Consider the following 22,050-nt stretch of genomic DNA (forward strand, 5'->3'; position numbering starts at 1 on the left):
GTCATATATTCCTTTTCCCTAAAGCACATATGCTACTTCCCACCTTTTAAATTTAACTTATTCAAGTCAATTTATTTTTCTTGGAACTAAAATTGGTCCTAACTATTATGAGATACTTCAGACATTAAGCCACTAATAATATGATTCATATAACACAAATTTACCTGAATTCTCGTCTTGCCTTTAATACTCCCTAGAGTTCTGCCGCAGTGGACAAGTCATTTTAATTTCTCTAATCCCTGGTTGTAGCATTAACAGCATAATGACAGAGTTGTGAAGATCAAATAAGATGATCCATTTGAAATATTTGTGCTATAAAAATCTAAATTATTATTGTATCTCGGTCTCAGCACTACTGTTTCTCTGATAAATTATTTTGTATTTCTACGATAACGTTGTTATTCTTGTTTACTGTGCTTTCCATATTGGATAGACAGATTTAAAGTTCCTGATGACAAACGGATAAATCTTGTCACTGTTTCAGGTTTTGGAGTGCTATCTTTATGTAAAAGACGAGAATGGGAAATTGATATATTAAGAACAAATTCTCATCCTACCCATGTCACCCCTCCAAAGCAACCAGAAGAGATTATTCTGACCATTATAAATTTTATTTCGGGGAGTGATCAAATATTAATAGACGTAGTTCATGCATAAAATAAAACATTAGTGGGTTCTTTCATAATAGTGGAGTTGCACTGGAAACGGGGCCACTGTTGAATTTTATTTTACTTTTTGCTGTTCCCAGGGTAGCAGTATGCCAGATTTATAATGATGGAACTGTGTTATGTAACCAGGATACTTGTTGTGAGATTTATTTGTGAAGTGAGTTTACTCTTTTATGGAATAGTGCATGGTTAAATCCCACTTACATGAAAGGTGTGATGTATTTCAGAGGACAATTTTTCCTGCATTGTATTTTTAATTTTTGAAATTCTAGCTTATAAAAACAAGTAATTAAAAGATTTTTTTTGACAAAAACAACCAGTTCACAGTGAAATCTTGAAAATTAACAAGGAAAAAATATCCCTAAGATTTAAGTTATAGGTTTTCAGGTAAACTGATAAAACTTTATTGATAGCTATAACAATATGCACTCTACTAGCACAAAGCTCATTGTGCAGATTTCTTATTCTACCAAGTGTTTCTGCAGTTCAGGAATAAAGCATTTTTAAAATTGCATATCACTCATACTTTTAGAAAGCCTGTGTTGCTCCTGCATCCCCAGTTTCTCCCCCAGCATCTATCTACTCCAAAAGGTAACCACTTCCCTGAATTATTTTATTCTCTTACTTATTTTTATATTTCATCATAGAAGTGATTTTGGATATCAGATGCTATGTATTTTTCCACATCTTGCTTTTTTCACTCAACAACATATTTTTAAAAGGTATCTGTTGTGGGACAGTAGCTGTGATTCACTCTGTAAATTTTATTTTTCATTTTCATCTACCGTTTTGGATGCTTACTCTTTTTCAAGTCTTTTACCAAACATCTCTGCTGCAGTTTCCTTTTCCTATTCATTGAGGCCACTGTGACTGTCTTACTCCAGTAGTAACCATGGAAACAGCATAGTTTCTTTTTTTTAAGGATAAGAGAGGTCAAGTAAATGAACTTAAACAAACAAATATAATCAGGCTGTTTGCCATTTAAATTTTTTCACTAATGTTGAAAAATCACTATCATCACTTCAAATGTTAGGAGGTCACTACACTCCGTTTTATAATGATAATTACTTATAATGGTAATTACCTTTTATAATGGTAATATCGCACAAAGCAGAGATATCACCTAACACTTCCTTATCAATAAACATCAATTTTTAAAAATCCGAATATTGCTAATGCATTGAACATTAGAACTGTAGTAATTCATCTTCTTTGTTATAGAAAATAAACTCTTTATGTTTTAACTATTCTGGAATATGTTTGTTATATGAATTCCTTTAAGCAATGTTAATATAATTTAGCTATTAAATATTAAAGCAAAATATTATCTTATAAAATCATACTCAAATTCTAGTGTTCCCAGGTCAAATGCTTTAGTAAGTTATTGCCCAATTATTGAAGTTCTAACTCTGAACAGATAACCAAAGATAATTGGTTATATCCAAATTTTCATTCATCTTCCACTTAACTTAAAAATTTTAAGTCTCAAGTCAGTAGAGAAAGTTTTTGACAAAGTGGTGGTGAATATGACGAAATTTAGGAAATAAAACCTAGAATAAAATTTATATTACTGATTTATAATTGGGTAACCATGTTGTAATTTTGGCACTCTAGTTGAATTTGGAATAAGCTGAATTTTTTAATTGCTATGATGGTAACAATTGACTAGTGGGTAGTTGACAAGTTCTTCACACTAGGTAGCTGTAATTTGGATGGCTATTAAAGGGTCTTTTTTTCTTTGCTTGAGTTAAGGAAAGAGAAAACTGACCTGTTCAGAGGAGCATTGCTTGTCATAAATCACCATAAGGGAGTAAACAATCCCTTTCCTAAAGGAGGTAAAATTTCCCTTTGATTCGCCTTGTGCTTCCGGTTCAGTCTTGGTTGAGGAAGTCACTGTTAATCCTCCTGTAGGATGTTTACAGTTTACCAGTGGATCATAGAAGAAGCAAATAAAACAGCTCCAATGGTGAACCGTAAATTTAACTCACAGTATGCAAAGGGAAAATCTCTAGTGGTAGAATTTGAAGTTTAAGGTGTCATTGAGGGAGGATATTTGAAGAAAGAGGCATTTGCTTGACCGTCCTCAGTTAGATATTCGCTTATTGACCTCTTGATTATTGCGAGTTCCTGGCCTAATTGTTATCAGGAGAAATACTGTAAAATAGCATATGGCTTAGAATTCCTGGACTCTTGAGTTTTTCTTACTCAGTATCGGTGTGATTCTTCTGTTTGTATCTTTTTAATTTTATGATACTAAAAAAAAAAAAAAATCACCTACACATTCTCTGAATATGTGGGCACAGTCTAGGGCAGAGACACAAGAGGCAGCTGCAGCTGGTTAAGGATCTGATATCTTAACCTCATATTCACTAAACCTCAGAAATCCCATAGGTAGCCCTGGACCTAGGGATTCATATCCGCTTGAACTGGAAAAGCGCTAGAGTTGGTCTCTATCTGAATGGGGCCATTCTGTTTGGATCCTAGAGATCAGATAACCCAGCAATTTAGGGTAGCATTCAGACGGTCTTAGATGCTACATGATGATCAAGTTCAATACTTTTTTTGTCATCAAAGCTTTGCAGTAGGCTGGGATGGGGAGGGGTGGACTCATGGGCCATCTGCCTCACTGCGTGCCGGTCCCAGGATCTAGCCATAGAGGGGATGGAGGGCTGTATTCATAGGAGTCCCTGAGGGACCAGGGAGAACAGGTAAATGGACTTATAGGAAAGGTTTAAGCAAAGAACAAGTTCCTGAAATTTTGAGTATAGGCCAAAACTGCTTGTTTGTTCAGCAGCAGAATGAGACCAGCAGCAAATACCTAATAGTTCCCATGCCTCAGGGCAAGACCTGTTGTAGTTCCTAGGGTTTTTAGTCTAGTTTCCTTTAAGAAACATTATTTGAACACTCACTAAAGGCTGGGCTACAAGCTGGAGATGTAATAGCAAACAAGATATAGTTCTTGCCCTTCAGAAGTTTGCACTGTACTTGAAAGTACCAACAAGAATATAGACAGTCACGATTCTTGGTTGTTAAGAGTGCCAGTTGGGTAAGGCATATGTTATTATGGTGGCATGAGTCAGAGCAGCTTAAGACTTGATGGTGTTGAGAGATCAGAAAGGATTCCCAAATTGACTGAAGACTAAGATCTGAAGAGTGAGCTGGAGCAGGGACAAGTACACAGGAGTCAATTCTGTTGAATAAGCAGAAAGTGCCACTTTCAGGGCAGGGGTCAGTGTTTAGAATAAGCCCCCTCAAAATGTGTCACTTTTGCAAGAGGGTTATTTTGAGCTAAAGGGAGTCAAGACCCTGCAGGTTTGAGAGAAACTACCATCCTTTCTTAACTACACAGAAGGATTTAAGTTAGGTTTTCTCAGAAAAGAGCTATTTATCCAAGTGGCTCCATCTATTTGACAGTATATAACTGTCATATAACTATATAGCTATATAACTACCAAACATCTACTCTTCTTTTTATTGTCCTATAATGACCTTGCTATTCATGGAAGCTCCATGTCTTTAATCCTTTTTCTTAGATCAGGATGGCATAGACTTCATCTTGTCTTCCTTTTCTGAACCTCTCATATATATGGGATACCTGTACATATAACATTAAATTTCATTTTCTCCTGTTAATCTACCTCATGTCAGTTTCATTCTTAGACCAGCCTAGGGAACCTAGAAAGATAGAGGAAAGTTTTCTTCCTTCTCAACATAGGCTGATAAATTACAAAATGGTCACTTAAAACAGATGCCCTTTTGGAGTTCCCTGGTGGCTCAGTGGGTTAAGGATCCAGCATTGTCACTGCTGTGGCTCTGGTCACTGCTGTGGCACAGGTTCAGTCTCTGGCTGGGGAACCACCGAATGCCCTGGGGTTGGCCAACCCCCCCAAAAAAAAACCAATAACAAAAAACGCATTAACCAAGTGCCAGGGCACATGACTTGGTGAACTGAGTATGGACTCTGCTTACCTCCCTGGTCAAATTCTCCTGTGCAGAACATAGCCTGTGGCCTAGATTGGACTTATCTTGGTGAAGAAAATTAGGAGTAGGGGGTATAGCCAGCAAAGGAGGACTCCAGGGCTTTAAAGTGTGGCTCTTGGAAATTGGACCATAAGAAAAAAATCAGCCTAATTTGAAGGAAACATTTCTAGAATTGTCTTCTCAGACCGTGACAGCAAGAGAGTACCTGTTTGGGTGAACTGCACAGAAACCATGTGCAGGGACGCGGAGCACACATTTAAGCATTTGGCAAGATAGAAGTATGACCGATTAGGCTTGAGCTTCCTGGTGTGACATGACTTGTCATTTTACCCTAACATTATGTAACATGGTTTCAAAATAGAAAATCAAAGTAAGGCTGGTGACATTCCCACAATTACAATAGAAATGGAATAGCTTAATTAGTAAAACATTAACTGGCAGGATTCCTATAAGTAAAAATGTACATATTTAAGGTGGCTTATTGTAACATTTATACCATTTATTTTATAATATACTAATTCAAATGTAAAAGTGAATGTAAATTGCCAGAAATTAACATGCAATGTGAAGAAAAGTCCTTTTATCCTCTGCAACTGTAGCATTTGGCAGATTCAGGAATAAATAATCTTTTGTGGCAAGGGTATGCCTTATCAAACATATGCAGATCAGCACTAATTAATGCTAATTAAGGTTTCCTGTCTATCTAGTTGGAAAAACGTCCAAATGTTATGAAATCCAGTTAGTATGCCTATTACGCTAATTGTTTTATATGGGGTGGTTCTTAATTAAAATATGTAAATTGACCTTAATTGCTATATACTAATGGGGGTTCATGTTATCTCACTAAAAGTGACAAGATGGTGAGGAGGGGTACTTAAATGACTAATTCTGATAAATCCTTAACTAAATGACCTTTACTCAAAATTAATTTTAATTGGAAGTTGGCTCAAGAAACATTTTCCTTCTTAGTTTCTTTTTAGTTTTTAGTAATGTAAGAATGTTACTCTTCTTTGTTCATATAGCTTTAGAAGCAGTTGTGGATTGTTAATTACACTTAACAAGCAAGTTAATTTGACTGTTTACTGTTTATAGTTACCAGGAAGTTATTGATATCCTCATTTCAGTCTTGGGAAAAATGAGTTCTCATTGAATGTGAATTTATAGTTAGAATCATATAGGTAAGTCAACGCAGTTAGTTTGCTAGAATGTGTGTTAAAAGTTTGATGAGCCAGTAGTGCTAATATGTACTCCTCGGCTGATTTACATTAAAATTACTTTTTAGGAAAAAAGATATTTTTCTTTACTAAACATTAACTCTTATTTGACTTAAAATCTCATTGGAGACACTTAGATCAAATAGACTGAAATGATAGTCTTACATTTTACTTGTCATGTTTTTATTTATTACTTAATTGCAAACAATGGAAATGCGCACGCTCAAAACCAATGTAAATGACTTTACATATTTTTCCACTATGCTACCCTTACAGTTATAGAAAGTAAATAGAGCTAACGAATATTTTATTTTACTTTTTCTCTTGAAAGTAGTTTATGTTCAACAGTAATGTAAAATATATTAAAAATGTGAGACAGGGCTTTAGTAGAATACTGTCATATGGAAATGAGCATAGAATAGTTTTTCTTTGTCCAAAGATACCCAATATTTTTACTCTTTCAACAGGACATAGTGACAAATGTCTCACCCAGAATCGTCCGGGGGACTACCTCTGGCCCCATGTACGGCCCTGGACAAAGCTCCTTCCTGAATATTGAGCTCATCAGTGAAAAAACAGCTGCATATTGGTGTCAAAGTGTCACTGAACTAAAAGCTGACTTTCCAGACAATGTAAGTGTGATTTAACGTCTAAAACAAAAGAATTGCCATAAGTTGGTGAATGTTTATTTAAACATCCAATTCATAGGCTTATAAATATTAATGTGTATAATATATTTTATTAAAGAATCTGCCAGTTGCTTTGCAGATGCATAGAAAGATAAAAAAGAAAGAAAAGCTCAAGAACTCATAAAAATCCACACAGTGTGAGGCTTTTTTATAAATGGGTGCCATGTAGATGGAAGAAGTATCTACATAAGCAGGAGGAAGAGAAATGAAATACTTATTTTATTGAGTTGGTTTTCACTGTATGTGGCCAGTATTTATGAAGGTGATGACCTTAGGAAGAAATTGCAGACTGTAAATCATCTTAAATACAACACTGAAGCAGAGGCAGAATTTCTTATATAGTTTAGTAATATTTTTTTTTCAGTGAGAAATAATTTACCAAATAATTTTAACAAGTTTATTCTGAATGAGTCAAGTATCTTTTATGAAATCTGTTTTTTTTTCTTCTGAAGTACTGTATACACATATTACTGTGAAATCAGGCTTGCATATAATATTTCATTTCTTTGTATTTTCTATATATTGCCTATAGGTTTTTAGCCCGCAGAGTGTTTTCCCATCAGTAATTGATTAGGGTTGTCCTCAGTGTCATTCTTTCATTCTCCTCCTCCCCCCCGACCCCCTTCACCATGCTCACATATGCATACACATACATTTTTCTCCTTTGCTCCTTCTCAGTGAGCTGGTGATGAATTGAGGTTGAGGTTTGGGACAATGTATGTTTATGTTTGTAGAAAAGATTTTTCTATGTTATTCCTTCAAAGACAGTGAGAACACTTCAAGTATTCTAATGATAACTATTTTAAAAGCTAATGAAATTTGGGGATGTTTGCCTACAAACTGATAAATCAGAATATTTTGAAGGAACTTTAGCTATCACACTATTGCCTAGCTCATCAGGTTTCTTTTTTCTGGTTTAGAAAGTGCCAATTGTTTCACAATTCTCTCTTATTTTGAAACAGAATAGACTCACATAGGATATAATTTACCTTCTTCAATTCAACCCTTCAGATGTGAAGGGAACTAAAAAGGCCCGTCTGAAATCTATAGTTTCTGTTTATTAGGAATTTTTCACTTTCTGAGCTTGATGTTGCAATTATCTCTGTTTCACATTATGTAAATTAGCTCATAACATGAGTTATGAACTGTTTGCATTTGTCAAGAATCCACGTGTTCTGGGAAGCTTTTCTTAGAATGTTATTTTCCCCATTTCACAGATGAGGAAACTGAGGCATATACAGTGAAGTAACATGCCCTCAGCTCATAGCTATTATATAATCAAGCCAGAATTTGAAGTTTTCTTTTGGCATCTGTGCATCTGCTCATATTGCAGTATTATTTCAGGCCTTTTAAGTTGCAGTTCTGATCTGACCCCTAGCCTGGGAATTTCCATATGCCAAGAGTGCAGTCCTGAAAAGATAAAAATCAAACGAACAAACAAAACAAACAAACAAAAAACTGAGTATTATTTACATTAATGCAAAACCAGAGCAGTATGAAATAGTCCTTCAGGGGTATTTAGATGAGCCAGTGTATCTGAAAAAAATCCCTTTTTTGGGAAAATAATTTCTACCAATAACTTATCTTAAGCTCGCCTGATACTTTCTACCCTCTCTTGAGCAGGAAAAAGATGTTGTAATAATGACCTCCAAGAAATGACAGTGAGTAGACAAGAGAGCTGAGACAAAACCCTTGCTTTTTGATTCCACAGTCAAGTAGAAAGACTTGAACACATTTAAATGTTCTTTTCAATATCCCTGCAAACAATTTTTTTCTCCTATAATGCTTTTTTCTTCTGAGCAAACAATACATGCTTTTCTTATTTCTAATTCTTTCACCATTTAGAGTATACTTATTATTCTTTTTCTGTATCCTTAGAACTAATTTCTAACATTTTTACTCCCCATATCAAAGATAACATTTTAAATACAATTAAAATGGCATTCCTGTTTGAACCCACAGAAATAATGTGTGTGCACCTAGATATTGCCATGCTGAGAGTAGAATATCCCCCACTGTTTTGGAATTACTCTGATGCCAAGCCCAATGAGCTGAGTGAAAGAAGGTGACCCTTCATTTTCCAAGTTTAATTATCACTCTCACTGGCGTTTTCCCACATCATTCTCGAGTGCGTAGCTGCCACCTTTAATGACAGGGATCAGATAATTCAACCCATTGTGGCAGCTTCTAAGCAAGGGCTAACTTTTCCGAAAAAGAAATTGTGCTGGGGGGCATATGGGTCAGCTGATGGCAGCAGCTAGTATCTTGATTTCCAGAGAGAGTAGAGACCACTTGACCATGAACTAGAGGAGAGAGCTGGAAAAACATCTTGAATATAAAGATGCTAAGACTCCTGAAATATATTGTAAGGGCTTGTCTCTTAACTGTCACAAAATTAATCCAAAGCCTATACTTATACCAGACTTCTCCTTGGCTTTCAAGTTTTCCTTTTATTTATCTGCAAATTAAATTTGGCACACTGATCATTGTAGTGACAATTTATTACTAAGAGTGTTTTTTTCTTTCTGAGATTTTGCAATGCTTATGATGAAATGTATTGTGTAATTAGGGCTTACAGAAATCAATTTTAAGTGAATCATTTCATTCTCACTGTAAAATCCTTAGAAATCCTATATTTTAGGCTTGTAAAAAAGTTTACCAAAAAAAAAAAAAATTACTTGCCGCATTTGTCTGAATGCACCGAATTAGCAAGCAGAGACTGACATTTTCTATCATTTGAGGCAGCTACAATAAGAGTTAGGCAAAAGATTGGGATTCAGCAGTGAATCAGTTGGTGGAGCTAGAAAAGGGCATGATGGCTTTGTTAGAGAAATTAATAAAGGAAGAACAATCGGTATGTAAATAACTTCTATTATATGACACCTCATTTCTGCTGAAACCCTTTCTCAGTTCATTACTGCGAGATGAGCACTGCACACGCTACATTCACAATTACTCTAAAGAAGTCACTCTTCATCAGCATTCTGAAGGTGCTTTCCTGACCAGTAGCCTCTAAGTATGGAATTCTTAACCTGGTGTGTGAGCCATGGCCTCCTCAGGCACCCCGGGGAAGCCTAAAAGCCTCTTTTCAGACAATTATCTTTGAAAGGCTAAAACAAAATTCGTAAGGTTGTAAAGAACTCCTATTATACCAAAATTCTTCAAGTATTTTAAAAGACGTGACGTAGTAAAATATGTTACTCTTTAGTAAGGCCCTAAAAATACAGTCTAATGGCAGGTCGAATCACTACTGTGATTTCGATATAATGGTGACTATAAGTGACACCCTGTGATATCTGCGGTAACTCTGCAACTCTGCGGGAATTTCTGTGGTTTCTGTTGGTGCAAAGTTACAGGTGTTGATAGTGTTACTGTGGTTTGTTGCTTCACGATAGGGGACATGCTAAATTTCAGTGAGAGGCTAGTGAAGATAAAGATTTAATTTTTTTTCCATCCAAGTTCATGAATTTCCTGTTATTTAGCAAAAGTTCTGAGGACCTTAGATTAAGAAACTGTGTCCCACATTTCTCAGTTCTGATTGCATATTAGAATCTCCTGGGGAGCTTCAAAAAATGTTATTTATAGTTAGGCCCTGTACTAGCTCAATCATTTAAGAAATTCTGACATGGATAGAGTGAATATATATATTTATATGTGTACGTATTCTTAATATTCTACAAAGAATAAAAATTATTTGTGTTCTACAAAGAATAAAAATAAATCATGGCTGAGTAGTATTCCATCATGTATATATACCACATCTTCCTAATCCAATCATCTGTTGATGGACATTTGGGTTGTTTCCATGTCTTGGCTATTGTGAATAGAGCTGCAGTGAACATGCGGGTGCATGTGTCTTTTTTAAGGAAAGTTTTGTCCAGATATATGCCCAAGAGTGGGCTTGCTGGGTTATGCGGTAGTTCTATGTATAGATTTCTAAGGTACCTCCATACTGTTCTCCAACTATGGAGAACAGTACCAGCTTACATTCCCACCAGCAGTGCAGGAGGGTTCCCTTGTCTCCACACCCCCTCCAGCATTCGTTATTTGTGGACTTATTAAAGATGGCCATTCTGACTGGTGTGAGGTGGTATCTCATGGTAATTTTGATTTGCATTTCTCTAATAATCAGGGATGTTGAGCATTTTTTTCATGTGCTTGTTGGCCATCTGTATATCTTCCTTGGAGAAATGTCTATTCAGGTCTTTTGCTCATTTTTCAGTTGGGTTGTTGGCTTCTTTGCTGTTGAGTTGTGTAAGTTGTAAATACTACTCAGCCATAAAAAAGAACAAAATAATGCCATTTGCAGCAACATGGATGAAACTAGAGACTCTCCTACTGAGTGAAGTAAGTCAGAAAGAGAAAGACAAATACCATATGATATCACTTATATCTGGAGTCTAATATATGGCACAAATGAATCTTTCCACAGAAAAGAAAATCATGGACTTGGAGAATAGACTTGTGGTTGCCAAGGGGGATGGGGAGGGAGTTGAATGGATTAGGAGCTTGGGGTTAATAGATGCAAACTATTGCCTTTGGAATGGTTTAGTAATAAGATCCTGCTGTATAGCACTGGAAACTGTGTGTAGTCACTTATGATGGAGCGTGATAATGTGAGAAAAAAGACTGTATACATGTATGTGTAACTGGGTCACCATGCTGTACAGTAGAAAAAAAAATGTATTGGGGAAATAACAAGTGATTACAATTAAAAAAAATTTAAAAGGAAAAAGAATAAACCCCAAAGTCAATGGTATGTTTATATCCAAAAAAAGAATAAAAATAAATAATAATAAAAATGAACCATAACCTACAAAAAATAAAAATAAAACATGGAAATTTAAAGTATTAGGGTGTATGGTGCAAAACTGTCCATGCACAGTTATCCTAACAAATATCTGTTTTCACTTTTCTAGAGCAAGTGAAGTCTATTTAGGATTTAGAGTCAGAATGCAGTTAAATCTCAGCATTTCCTCTGACTTGCTGTTTTTTGACGTTTAGTCCCAACTTTTCATCAGTGTGATAACAATACCTATCCATAGAGTTTGTTGTAAAGTTTAAACAAGATATTATATTTAATGAGTTCGACACATTGCTAGCATTCACGGCTATCAATTATATTGCATAGAATGCCTTTATGCATTTAGCTTTTGTTCCTATTTAAAGTAATAATTTGTTTTTAGAAAATATTCTGAGAAGTATATTTGGAAAATTGAAGGAAATATATTTATAGCTTATGAATTATATCGCCCAATTGATTTTCAAAACATTTTTGAACCAACAGTTCATACAAAAGGCACTATTTCAGAAATAATTACCAATTAAATAATTAAAGGAGAATTTACTAAATGTTTTTTAGTGATCCTTCTGAGCTTGAATTTATTATATATCATGTAGAACATATGTCTTCTGATTCCTTTCCGAGTGTTTTATTCATTATACTTCCTTGCTTTTATATCATTCATTAATTTGACTTAATAGCTTCTGATTAAATTAAGACAAATAATGACAGTTATTTTCTTGGTCTCAGCACAGAAGCAAAGGAAAATTAAAGTATGCTTAATTCTACAAAGAGGAACAGCCAAAATGAATCAAAATACATACTATAGCTCATAGTTATGGGATTTGTTTATGGCTCCATGTAGCCAAGTATTTTCTTGAGGTAGGGTTTTCCTAGTTCCTTAAAAGAAAACATTACCTGCACTCTAGGAGGGACTGAATTTGCTCTCTCTACTATGAAATAACAGCTTGGTCTTTTTTTTTACGTAAGTTAACCAGGACCACTGGTCCCTGAGAGATGGAAAACAATGGACATGAACACTGCTATTGTCCCAGAAAGTTTCCAGACTCCATTTAAGGCAACAGAAACCAGTTAGAAACAGAGATCTTTGTGCATTGAGGAGACAGAACTGAGGGTGCAGACAGAACAAGTGCCTAGAATTCACAAGACAGTGCATCACAAAGCAGAGAGCTGCATACAGAAAGAACTTCAGAGATCTGTAGAGGGTCCCTCTTGAGTGTTAGCAGAGGAAGGGTCAGCGCACACTTTTTAGTAAATTATGAGACTACAGAAATAACTTTCTGAATGGATTACAGGGATTAGTACTCAGTTCTTACACAGATCTGGGAATAATGACTCTTCCTGACAACAAGACTTGAAAACCCTATGATTCACAAGTGACCATAGGCTGAACACTGACTTAGTCATGCCCTACAAACCTAAAAGGCCAGACCTGAAAGGATAAAAATGTATCCAGGTAATTTAACTACAACTCAGAAAAACTCAGTAATATTTAAGGAAAACAAAATATCTAGTACAAAAAAAGATAAAGTTCAATGTCTGGCATCCAATTAAAAAATAACCTAGTATGTAAAGAAATATGAAAATAAACTCAAAATAAGAATAAAATCAACCAAAACTGATGTGATGTTAAAATTAGCAGATAAGTACATTAAAACTGCTACTGTAACTATATTCTATATGTTCAAAAGCTGAATTAACATGTGGAAAATAGATTAAAGATACAAATCAAACTTCTAGGTATGAAAACTACAATGAAAGTGATGAAAAACACACTGGAAGTTACAGAGGGCATATTAGGCACTACAGAAGAAATAAGTAGTTAAATTTGAAGATACAGCAATAAAAACTATCAAAAATGAAACAAAGAAAGAGATAGATAGAAGGAGTGAAGAGAAGGTAGACATGATTGGTGAGCTGGAGTCAACTTCAAGCAGCCTAGTGTACACTGGAATTCTCGAAATTTGAGGAAATATTAGACCAAACTTTCCCAGTTTTTCTTAAAATGACAAGCTTCCTCCCCCAAACAAAACAAAACAAAAAAACAAAAAATAATAAACAAGAAACTTGATAAACTTCAAGCATAAGAAACATGAAGACAGTTACACCCAAGTAATATATCATAATCAAATGTACTAAACCAGTTATAAAGAGCCAAAGCAGCCAGGGACAAAAAGTATGTTCCCTACAGAGGAACAAACATAAGCATTACTGCTGTGGTTTATCATCAGAAACAATGTAAGCTAGAAGACAACATCTTTAAAGTGCTGAAAGACTAAAAAACAAAAACAAAACCCGTTACCCTATATTTCAAAATTCAGTAATATAACTTTCAAAACAGGTGAATAAATACTTTTTCAAACAAAAAACTGAAAGAATTCATCACTGGCAAGTCTGCACTACCGGAACTGTTAAAATGTTTTAAGCTGAAGGGAAATAAGTTGAAATAAGAATCTACACCAAGGAATAAGAGCACCAGAATTTGTAACTACATGGGTAAATATTAACTCACTTTAAAGAGAATTGGTTGATTAAACAAAAACTTACAAGGTAGTGTGGGGGTTTATCACATATGTTTATCACAAAATATATGAAAACAATGGTGCAAAAGTTGTGAGGAAGAAAATGGAAGTATACTACTGTGAGATTCAAAAATCTTATGTCAAGTTTTACTTGAAGATAGACTGTGATAACTAAATATGTATGCTCTAAGCTCTAAGCAACCACTCAGATAATATGATTAACAGATAAAACAGAAGCATGAAAGGTATGAGATAGATTCATACAGAGTACTCAAACCAAAAGAGAGTATAGTTAAACCTGTGTCAATAATCACATTAAGTGTAAATGGTCTAAAGACCGCAATTAAAAGGCAGGTATTTTTCATATTTTACTTATTTTTTGTCTTTTTAGGGCCATGTCCATGGCATAAGTAAGTATGCAGGCTAGGGGTCAAATCAGAACTGCAGCTGCTGGCCTACACCACAGCCACATCAACGTCAGATCCTTAACCCACTGAGCGAGGCCAGGGATCAAACCCTCATTCTTATGGATACTAGTCAGGTTCCTTAGCTACTGAGCCACGATGGGAACTCCTGTATTTTTATTTTTAAAAAAGCAAAATCCAATAGTATGCAGCCTGGAAAAAAAACTAAAATATGAAGACACAAATAGAATATTGAAACAATGGAAGGAGACACACCATGCTAAACTCTAATCAAATAAAATCTCATATTATTGATAACAAAGTAGTTGTAAAAGCAAAGAGTATTATCAAGGACAAAAAAGATAATTTTATAATATTGAAAAAATCAGTTCCTCCGGAATTGATCACAATCCTAAACACTTAAGGCACTTAATAACAAAGCTTCAGGATACCTGAATAAAAATCTAATAGAACTGCAAGGAGCAATGGAAAAACTCAAACTTATAATTAGAGTTTATACCTGCCTGTCAGTAATTAATAAAACAATAGAATGAATCTATTGAAGATTTGGGAAATGCTATCAACTTACCTAATGGATATTTATAGGACACACTCTCCAATGGCAGCAGAATACACAGTCATTTCAAATACATGTATAAATTTATTATAATAGGCCATATTCTGAACCATTAAAAAGTCTCTAATTTTAAAAAATTAAATTCATCCAAAGTATATACTCTGACCACAACAAAATTAAATTTGTAGTCAAAAACAGGAATAGGAGTTCCCGTCGTGGCTCAGTGGTTAAGGAATCCAGCTAGGAATCATGAGGCTGCAGGTTTGATCCCTGGCATTGCTCAATGGGTTAAGATCCGGTGTTGCCGTGAGCTGTGGTGTAGATTGCAGACACGGCTCGGATCCTGCATTGCTGTGGCTGTGGCGTAGGCCAGCAGCTATGGCTCCAATTGGACCCCTAGCCTGGGAACCTCCACATGCCACAGATGCGTCCCTAGAAAAGACAAAAAACAAAAAACAAAAAACAACCCAAAAAACCCCCAGGAATATATTTGTAAAAACTCCAAATATTTAGAAAATAAATAATTTATCACAATAACCCGTGGTTAACCATTGGTTATCTCAGTAACCATTCTTCATAGTAGCTTTATTTCTGATAACAAAAACTGAATGATCCAGTTGAACAGATCAGCAAATTGTGGTGTATAATACAATAAAGTACAACTCAGCAATAAAAAAGAATGAACTCCTGACACATACAGCAACATAGATTAATCTAAAAAATTACACTGAGAAAAGAAAATCCATCAAACCCCCAAATGCACAGATTTTATGATAAAACTATAGAAAATGTTGACTGATCCATAGTGACACAAAGTAGATTAATGGTTGACTCATAGACAGGGAAGGAGTTAGCGGGAGGGATTATAAACAGTCACAAGGAAATTGGGGAGCATGATAGATGTATTCATTATCTTGATTATGATGATGGTTTCAAAGTATATATACATGTCAAAACTCATAAAATTGTAAGCTTTAAATATATGTAATTTATTATATGTAAAATTTTGTATAATATATAGTGTACCTAGAATTATATTTCAGTAAATTGGTTTTAAAAGACTCAAGAGATTAAATTTGAAATTAGAAAGGCACTTCTCATAGATATGACCTGGTAATTAATCCCATGTTGGATTGCATATCTAAAAACCTTTGTCATCCAGCTCTTCAATCCCCACCCATTGCCCAAGCCATCAGTCAATCGTATTCCACAAAATTTTGTAGCATTTTGATTGTATTCACTCTGATGTGAAGTCATGGGAACTAACATGAGGTTAAAAATGACCTTATGCAGTATTAAGAAAGAGAAGAAATATTGGGTGTATTTTTAAGCTTCTGCTTTGTGGGAGATTAAAGGACTAGTGATTTGTGTCATTCAGTAAAGGACAAATCCTAAGAAAAATCCATCAAAGCGTTTTACTCTCATTGTATATACAAGCTTTGACTGCCTACAACATACTTTTCTCAAATTCTCCTCCACTTGGTAATTTGTCAGTCTGCTTTTTTTTTCTTTTCTTTTTTTTTTTTTTTTAGGGCCACATTTCCAGCATATGGAAGTTCCCAGGCTAGGGGTCAAATCCGAATTCCAGAAGTAGGCCTACACCCCAGCCTCAGCAACCTCAGATCTGAGTTGCATCTGCCAGCTACACTGCAGCTTGTGTCAATTACATGTGTTGTATTAACTTTGTTACAAACTACTTAGCATATTTTACTTTTAAAAATTTTTTTTTTTGCCACTGGGCATTTTACTCTTTTACATTGTACCCTACAGGGAATATTCCAGAGATTTATTTTTCACGGGAAACGAAACAAATTTCATATTTTTCCCCTTAGGTCTTCTAAGGTATTTACTTGAAAATACTCTCTTTATTCTTTAAGGTTTTTTTTTTTTTTTTTAAGGTAAATGTTTAGTACTATTTTAAAGGTTTATATATTGTACTTAAATACCTGTTTTCCTATTTCAATGATCATTTACGGTTGGGTCATTAATTCAGTTTAATCAGAATTTAAGGCTATATCTGTAACCCACAAATATGATTCAGTTAATTGTAGACTCTCTTAAAGGAGAATGGTCACGGAGATATTGGACTTTGAATTTAATCACCAGGCCACTTTGATATTTCGTCCTTAAAATAACACAAATGAAGCAAACTTTAATAGAACAAACCTGTGTAAAACGAACCCTTAAATTTACCTAAAATTGTATTCTGTGGGCTATGTCTTCATTTTAAGAATCAAAGACAAGAAAATATACATTAGAACGAGGGCCCCATCACAGGGGACTTGTGATTATCCATAGAGAAGAATGGGTGAGTGAAATTCATCGGTAAAGATACAGTATTTTACCAGTCTCTTCTACCAAGAGTGCATCTCATTTGGTAATATAAAAGATATTTTTATTTTTTTCTTAATATAAAAGATATTTTTTTAAAAAAAGAAGAAAAAACCGTATTTGTTGGCAATGAGACTATTCCCAAGGAACGTCCTGAATCTTAATGGAAGACAAAGAAGTAAAAATTGTCAAAGAGGTTTTATGAATTCAAAAGCCTGACAACTTATTAATTTTGTATAGACAGTTACAGTAAACAAATTTGTATTTCTCTAAGTTGATCTCACAGTAACCTTGTAAGGAAGACATGCCTGAATTTCATCCCCATTTCATGTTAAAATCTGATATCCAGATAAAGGTAATTTCCCAACGATACTTTCAGACTGTCAGTGGTAAAATTTCAAATTGGTAACAGTATATCTGACGTACAAACACTCACAATAGAAGAAATTTATTATTATTTTTAAAAAGTCAGGCTTCAGATCACTTAAAAATGTCCGTGTATGATTCACTTCTTCTTTTCACCTGGGTTTTCTTCCCCTTCTGGTGGAGGTGCTAATGAGCAGAGAAATGGGAAAGGTAATCAGCCAGAGGGAAGAGAAGGATCAAAGACCTAGATAATTCACAAACTGGAAAATGAGCTCCGACCTAATCAAGATTGGATTGTAAATAGGATAGAAAGAATTTATGCATCCCTGGTATTGGCCTGAATAGCATTTGTACCCAATCCAAGGAAAGTATTTGTGAATTTCACAGCTGGCTATTTTTTTCTCCCTTTGAGATTTTTTTTCCCCCTAACCTAATGACCCATTGTGTACATGAAGCAAAGAAATAACTTATCATTAAAGTTGTTTTTGAGGTAGATATTTCACTTTGCATGGTTTTAAAATGCCTAGAGCATTAATAAGGAAGGAGTTAACTATTAATACAGCTTCTTTGGGGGTTTCTGACCTATATACTTATCACCCAAAAGGAAATTTTGTGTAATATTTTATTCATGAAAAATTTAAGGAAGTAACTAGATTGACTAATCTTTCCATAATAAATAATTTAATTTAACTTTGTGCTGCTTTTTGCATTTTAATTTTTTCATACTAAGTCCTTTAAAACTCCCAATATTAAAATGATCAAGTGTTTTGTGAATGTTTTAGTTTAAGTTAAATTTAGTTATAACTCTTGGGTTGCAAGGTTGAATTATAGGGGAGGTGTCAGTGTAGGAAATGAACACATTTATGGACTGGAAAAGCTATACACACAATAAGTTTTTAGATGAACTATGGGAAAACAGTTTAAAAATCAGCATGAAAAAAATGACATACAGCGGAGTTCCCATCGTGGCGCAGTGGTTAACAAATCCGAATAGAAATCATGAGGTTGTGGGTTCGATCCCTGGCCTTGCTCAGTGGGTTAAGCATCTGGTGTTGCCATGAGCTGTGATGTGGTGTAGGTTGCAGATGCGGCTGGGATCCTGCGTTGCTGTGGCTTTGGCGTAGGCCGGCTGCTACAGCTCCGATTAGACCCCTAGCCTGGGAACCTCCATGTGCCGCGTGAGTGACTCAAGAAAAGGCTGAAAAAAAAAAATTTTTAAAAAATGACATACAGCAATAATTGTTGTTCTTACTGAAACTATAATTACACTTTACATACTTAACATTTAATATACTTTCATATCTGCTGTATTCAGCTCCAGGGCTTTGTATCACAGTTTATGACTCAGAATTGTTGTCTCTGCTTAGAAGGTCCTAGAAGGTGAAAATACCTTCTAAGACCTTCCCAGTCCAAATGCCACCAGAATATATGGTTAGATTGTGACTTTGAATTTCAGACAGGACTTTAGTTTCTAGTTAGGAGATAGAAAGCCAGAAGAGATTACACTCGTGCCCTAACAATCAGAACAAGTCAAATAAACAGCAAAATTGGATTTTTAAAAAACTATCTGAGAATGAAGATTACTCTAATAAACTCAATTCCAGAAAATGTTAAGCTCTTCTTGGAGAAAAGACTCATGGTGACTTTGCTTCCTAGAGGATTGCTGGGAGGGAGAGGAAGTCACAACAGAGAAAGCAGTGTAAGAGTTAAAGGCTGTTTAATGGATGTGTCAGGAGTGGCAGGATGTGTGAAAATATCAAGGAGCCTGGGCAGAGACCTTGTCAGTTTTAGCAACCAAGTCTTCCCCTTGTTATTTCATTGAGTTGCCTACCTGAAGTGGGGCCAAGGCAGCAGAGTTCAAAGAAATCATCCCTAAGAGAAGCAGGACCTTCTCCAGTTGCAAGGCAGAGGCCTACTGAAGGCTGGGGTGGGAAAAGAGCCCTGAGAGAGATTCTCCAAGGCATTCTAGGCCTTCACCAATTATATTGTAGTCACTCTTTTGAAGGCTTGAGGAAGGCAAACTCAGCACAAAGATGCTGAAGCACAGAAAGCCCGTGTGAAACTAGAGAGCAAAGGAGACGCCCTAAGCAACACAAAAAGTTAGCAGCTGGTCTGCAAGCAGCAAGAAATATCCCACGGTTTGGAAAGTTGGTGGCTGGACTAATCATAATAAAGAGACTCTGGAGTCTTTGTGGGACTCAGTTCCTGAGTCCTACTGTAGAGAAAGGTCTGATCAAACCCTTGAAACATTTGAAGCCAGTGGAGAACTATATCTAGCAAAACTACCACCAAGCCCAGAATCCCTTTCTACAGATTCCTTCAACTCGGTCTCCAACGTTAGCAACCTGGTGATAGAAGGGCTGCATCCCTTTCTGAGATAATTTTTACTTATTTAAGTCTGGCTGTTCTTTTATGGAAATTATTTGGCATACAATAAAAAAAATATAAGACGTGAAAGAAAAAAAAAATGTGACTCAGGTCAAGAGATTTTTCTTGCAAGTTGTCTTGCAATTCCAGAGAGAGAATTGGAATTAGCAGATGGAGCCTCTGGAATTACCATGATAAATATGGGAGGGAAAAAAAGGCCTAGTAGAAAAACATTGATGAAAAGTTTGTCAGAGCATTGTAAAATATTTAAATATCCAAATGGAAATATATGAAGAATGCTTTTTCAGAAATGAAGAATTCATTGGATCTGCTTGAGGAAGACTGGATATAACAGAGAGAAGAATCAGTGAAGTTGAAGACAGGGTAATAGAAATTACCCTTATTGAGAAAACAGAGAAAAATATGTCACAGTGTCGGAGCTCTGCGGGTCAATATCTGATTTTCTGACATTCATGTAATAGAATCTTAGGAAGAAATGAGAGATTCAAGCACAAGTTGTCGATTCAAGTCATACCCTTTTACAGTGGCTTTCTCTGACCATGTGGAAAGCAGTGCCCTATCACAAACCCCAAAAGTACTCATTACTACCAAAATTGTTCCTTTGTTTTTTTAATTTTATTCTACCAATATTTACTAAATATGCACTAAGTGCCAGAAACTATTTTAGGATATAGTGTTCAACTTAACATACAGGGTCCCCTTTCTCAAGAAAAGTACTTCTTCTCTAGAGTTTCATAAGGATAGGGACCTTTTTTTATTTTTTCTTATCTATCCCTAATCTTGAATTTCTATAACAGTAGCTTTTGTATAGTAGGAACTTGATTAATGTCTCAGGAAAAATGAACAAATGAATTTTTTGGAAGGACAGCTCTAAGGCCCTATTTTGCGTTGTCTCTCCAAAGATTATCTGGCAAGAACTCCTAAACCTGTTCTGCTATGTATTATTTCTTTCTTTGTTATCTCTAATCCTTAGGTTCCACTTTTTCTACATTCTCCAAAGAATTGATTCACACAAAGGCAGTTTTTACAGATATAAAACATTGCATAGATGTAAACTAGAATTTTTATAAAAGGAACCAGACAGGAAGACTAGACTGAGAGAAGGGTAATCCATACTTCTATCATGCATGTATCACTCTATCTTGTAATTATTTACATATAGGCCTCTGTACTCTCCAGATATTAGCCTCTTAGTGTTCCTAGGACCAAGCCCCAGCACAGCCCAGTTCAGTTACTTCTCTGTTACATACAATGTAGGTAGTATTTCATTTAATTTCACATGGAAGTTGATATTTCTTAAAATTTTCAATAATCTATAAAAATAAGTCATAAATAATGGACATATGCTATAAAAGGTTTCTGTTTGTTTTGTTGTTGTTGTTTGTTTTAGCAAGGATAACTGTCAAAATTCTTAAATTATTACTCTTATTTAAAATCCACGTCCCCTGGGCCATGTTGGTGGAGTCTACAAAAAAAAAAAAAAAAAAAAGATGACCCAATCTGTCAGAGTCTATTAGTGATTGATGACCTAAAATATATCAGATCACACACTCGAATTCTCCAAGGGTCATATTCCTTTCTCATAGTTCTAACTAAGAAGCTTTTGTGCATCTCCTGTGAAGTTCTGATTTGCATTAAGATTTACTTCCAGTCATCAGTGGAATAGCTTTCTAACCTTAGAGGGAAAGCTGATGCTGATGGAAAAGAAATTGGAGTTACCATTCGTTAGCATTCTCAACAAACGTAATTGAATTTTTAAATCATAGACTCCTTGAATGCCAGAGAGTCTTCGAATCATTAATTATCAATCATCATGTAGCTTAATCTGTTTACTAAGAAAAATTAAGGTTAGACATATTGGTCCCAAAGTTGCACAAACTAGTGTTCAGTTTTTTCACATTTATTGAGCACATCATGCCTCTTTTCCTAAATGTATGTTTTCGGCTGTTGTCATCTTTCCTTCCCATCCCCTTCCCCCCAAAATAAAGCACCCCTGAGAGAATAGTATTAAAGCCCAGGTGTACTTCCTTTAGGATTATATGTTGCCAGTGTCTATTAGGGTATCATAATTGATGACTAAATTTATTAGTAATAACTACCCATTGT

At 35.2% G+C, this 22,050-nt stretch overlaps 1 protein-coding gene across 2 annotated transcripts in view; it reads left to right on the forward strand.

The window, feature by feature from the left end:
• Window positions 1-22,050, forward strand: part of DPYD (dihydropyrimidine dehydrogenase) — a 780,991-nt gene that overhangs the window by 458,004 nt on the left and 300,937 nt on the right. For both annotated transcript variants that reach the window (NM_214044.2, XM_021088696.1), the window contains 1 exon segment: window positions 6,331-6,495. In NM_214044.2, coding sequence (NP_999209.1) covers window positions 6,331-6,495 — 165 coding nt within the window.

This window comes from Sus scrofa, chromosome 4 (assembly GCF_000003025.6).
Source record: "Sus scrofa isolate TJ Tabasco breed Duroc chromosome 4, Sscrofa11.1, whole genome shotgun sequence".
NCBI classification, from domain to species: domain Eukaryota; kingdom Metazoa; phylum Chordata; class Mammalia; order Artiodactyla; family Suidae; genus Sus; species Sus scrofa.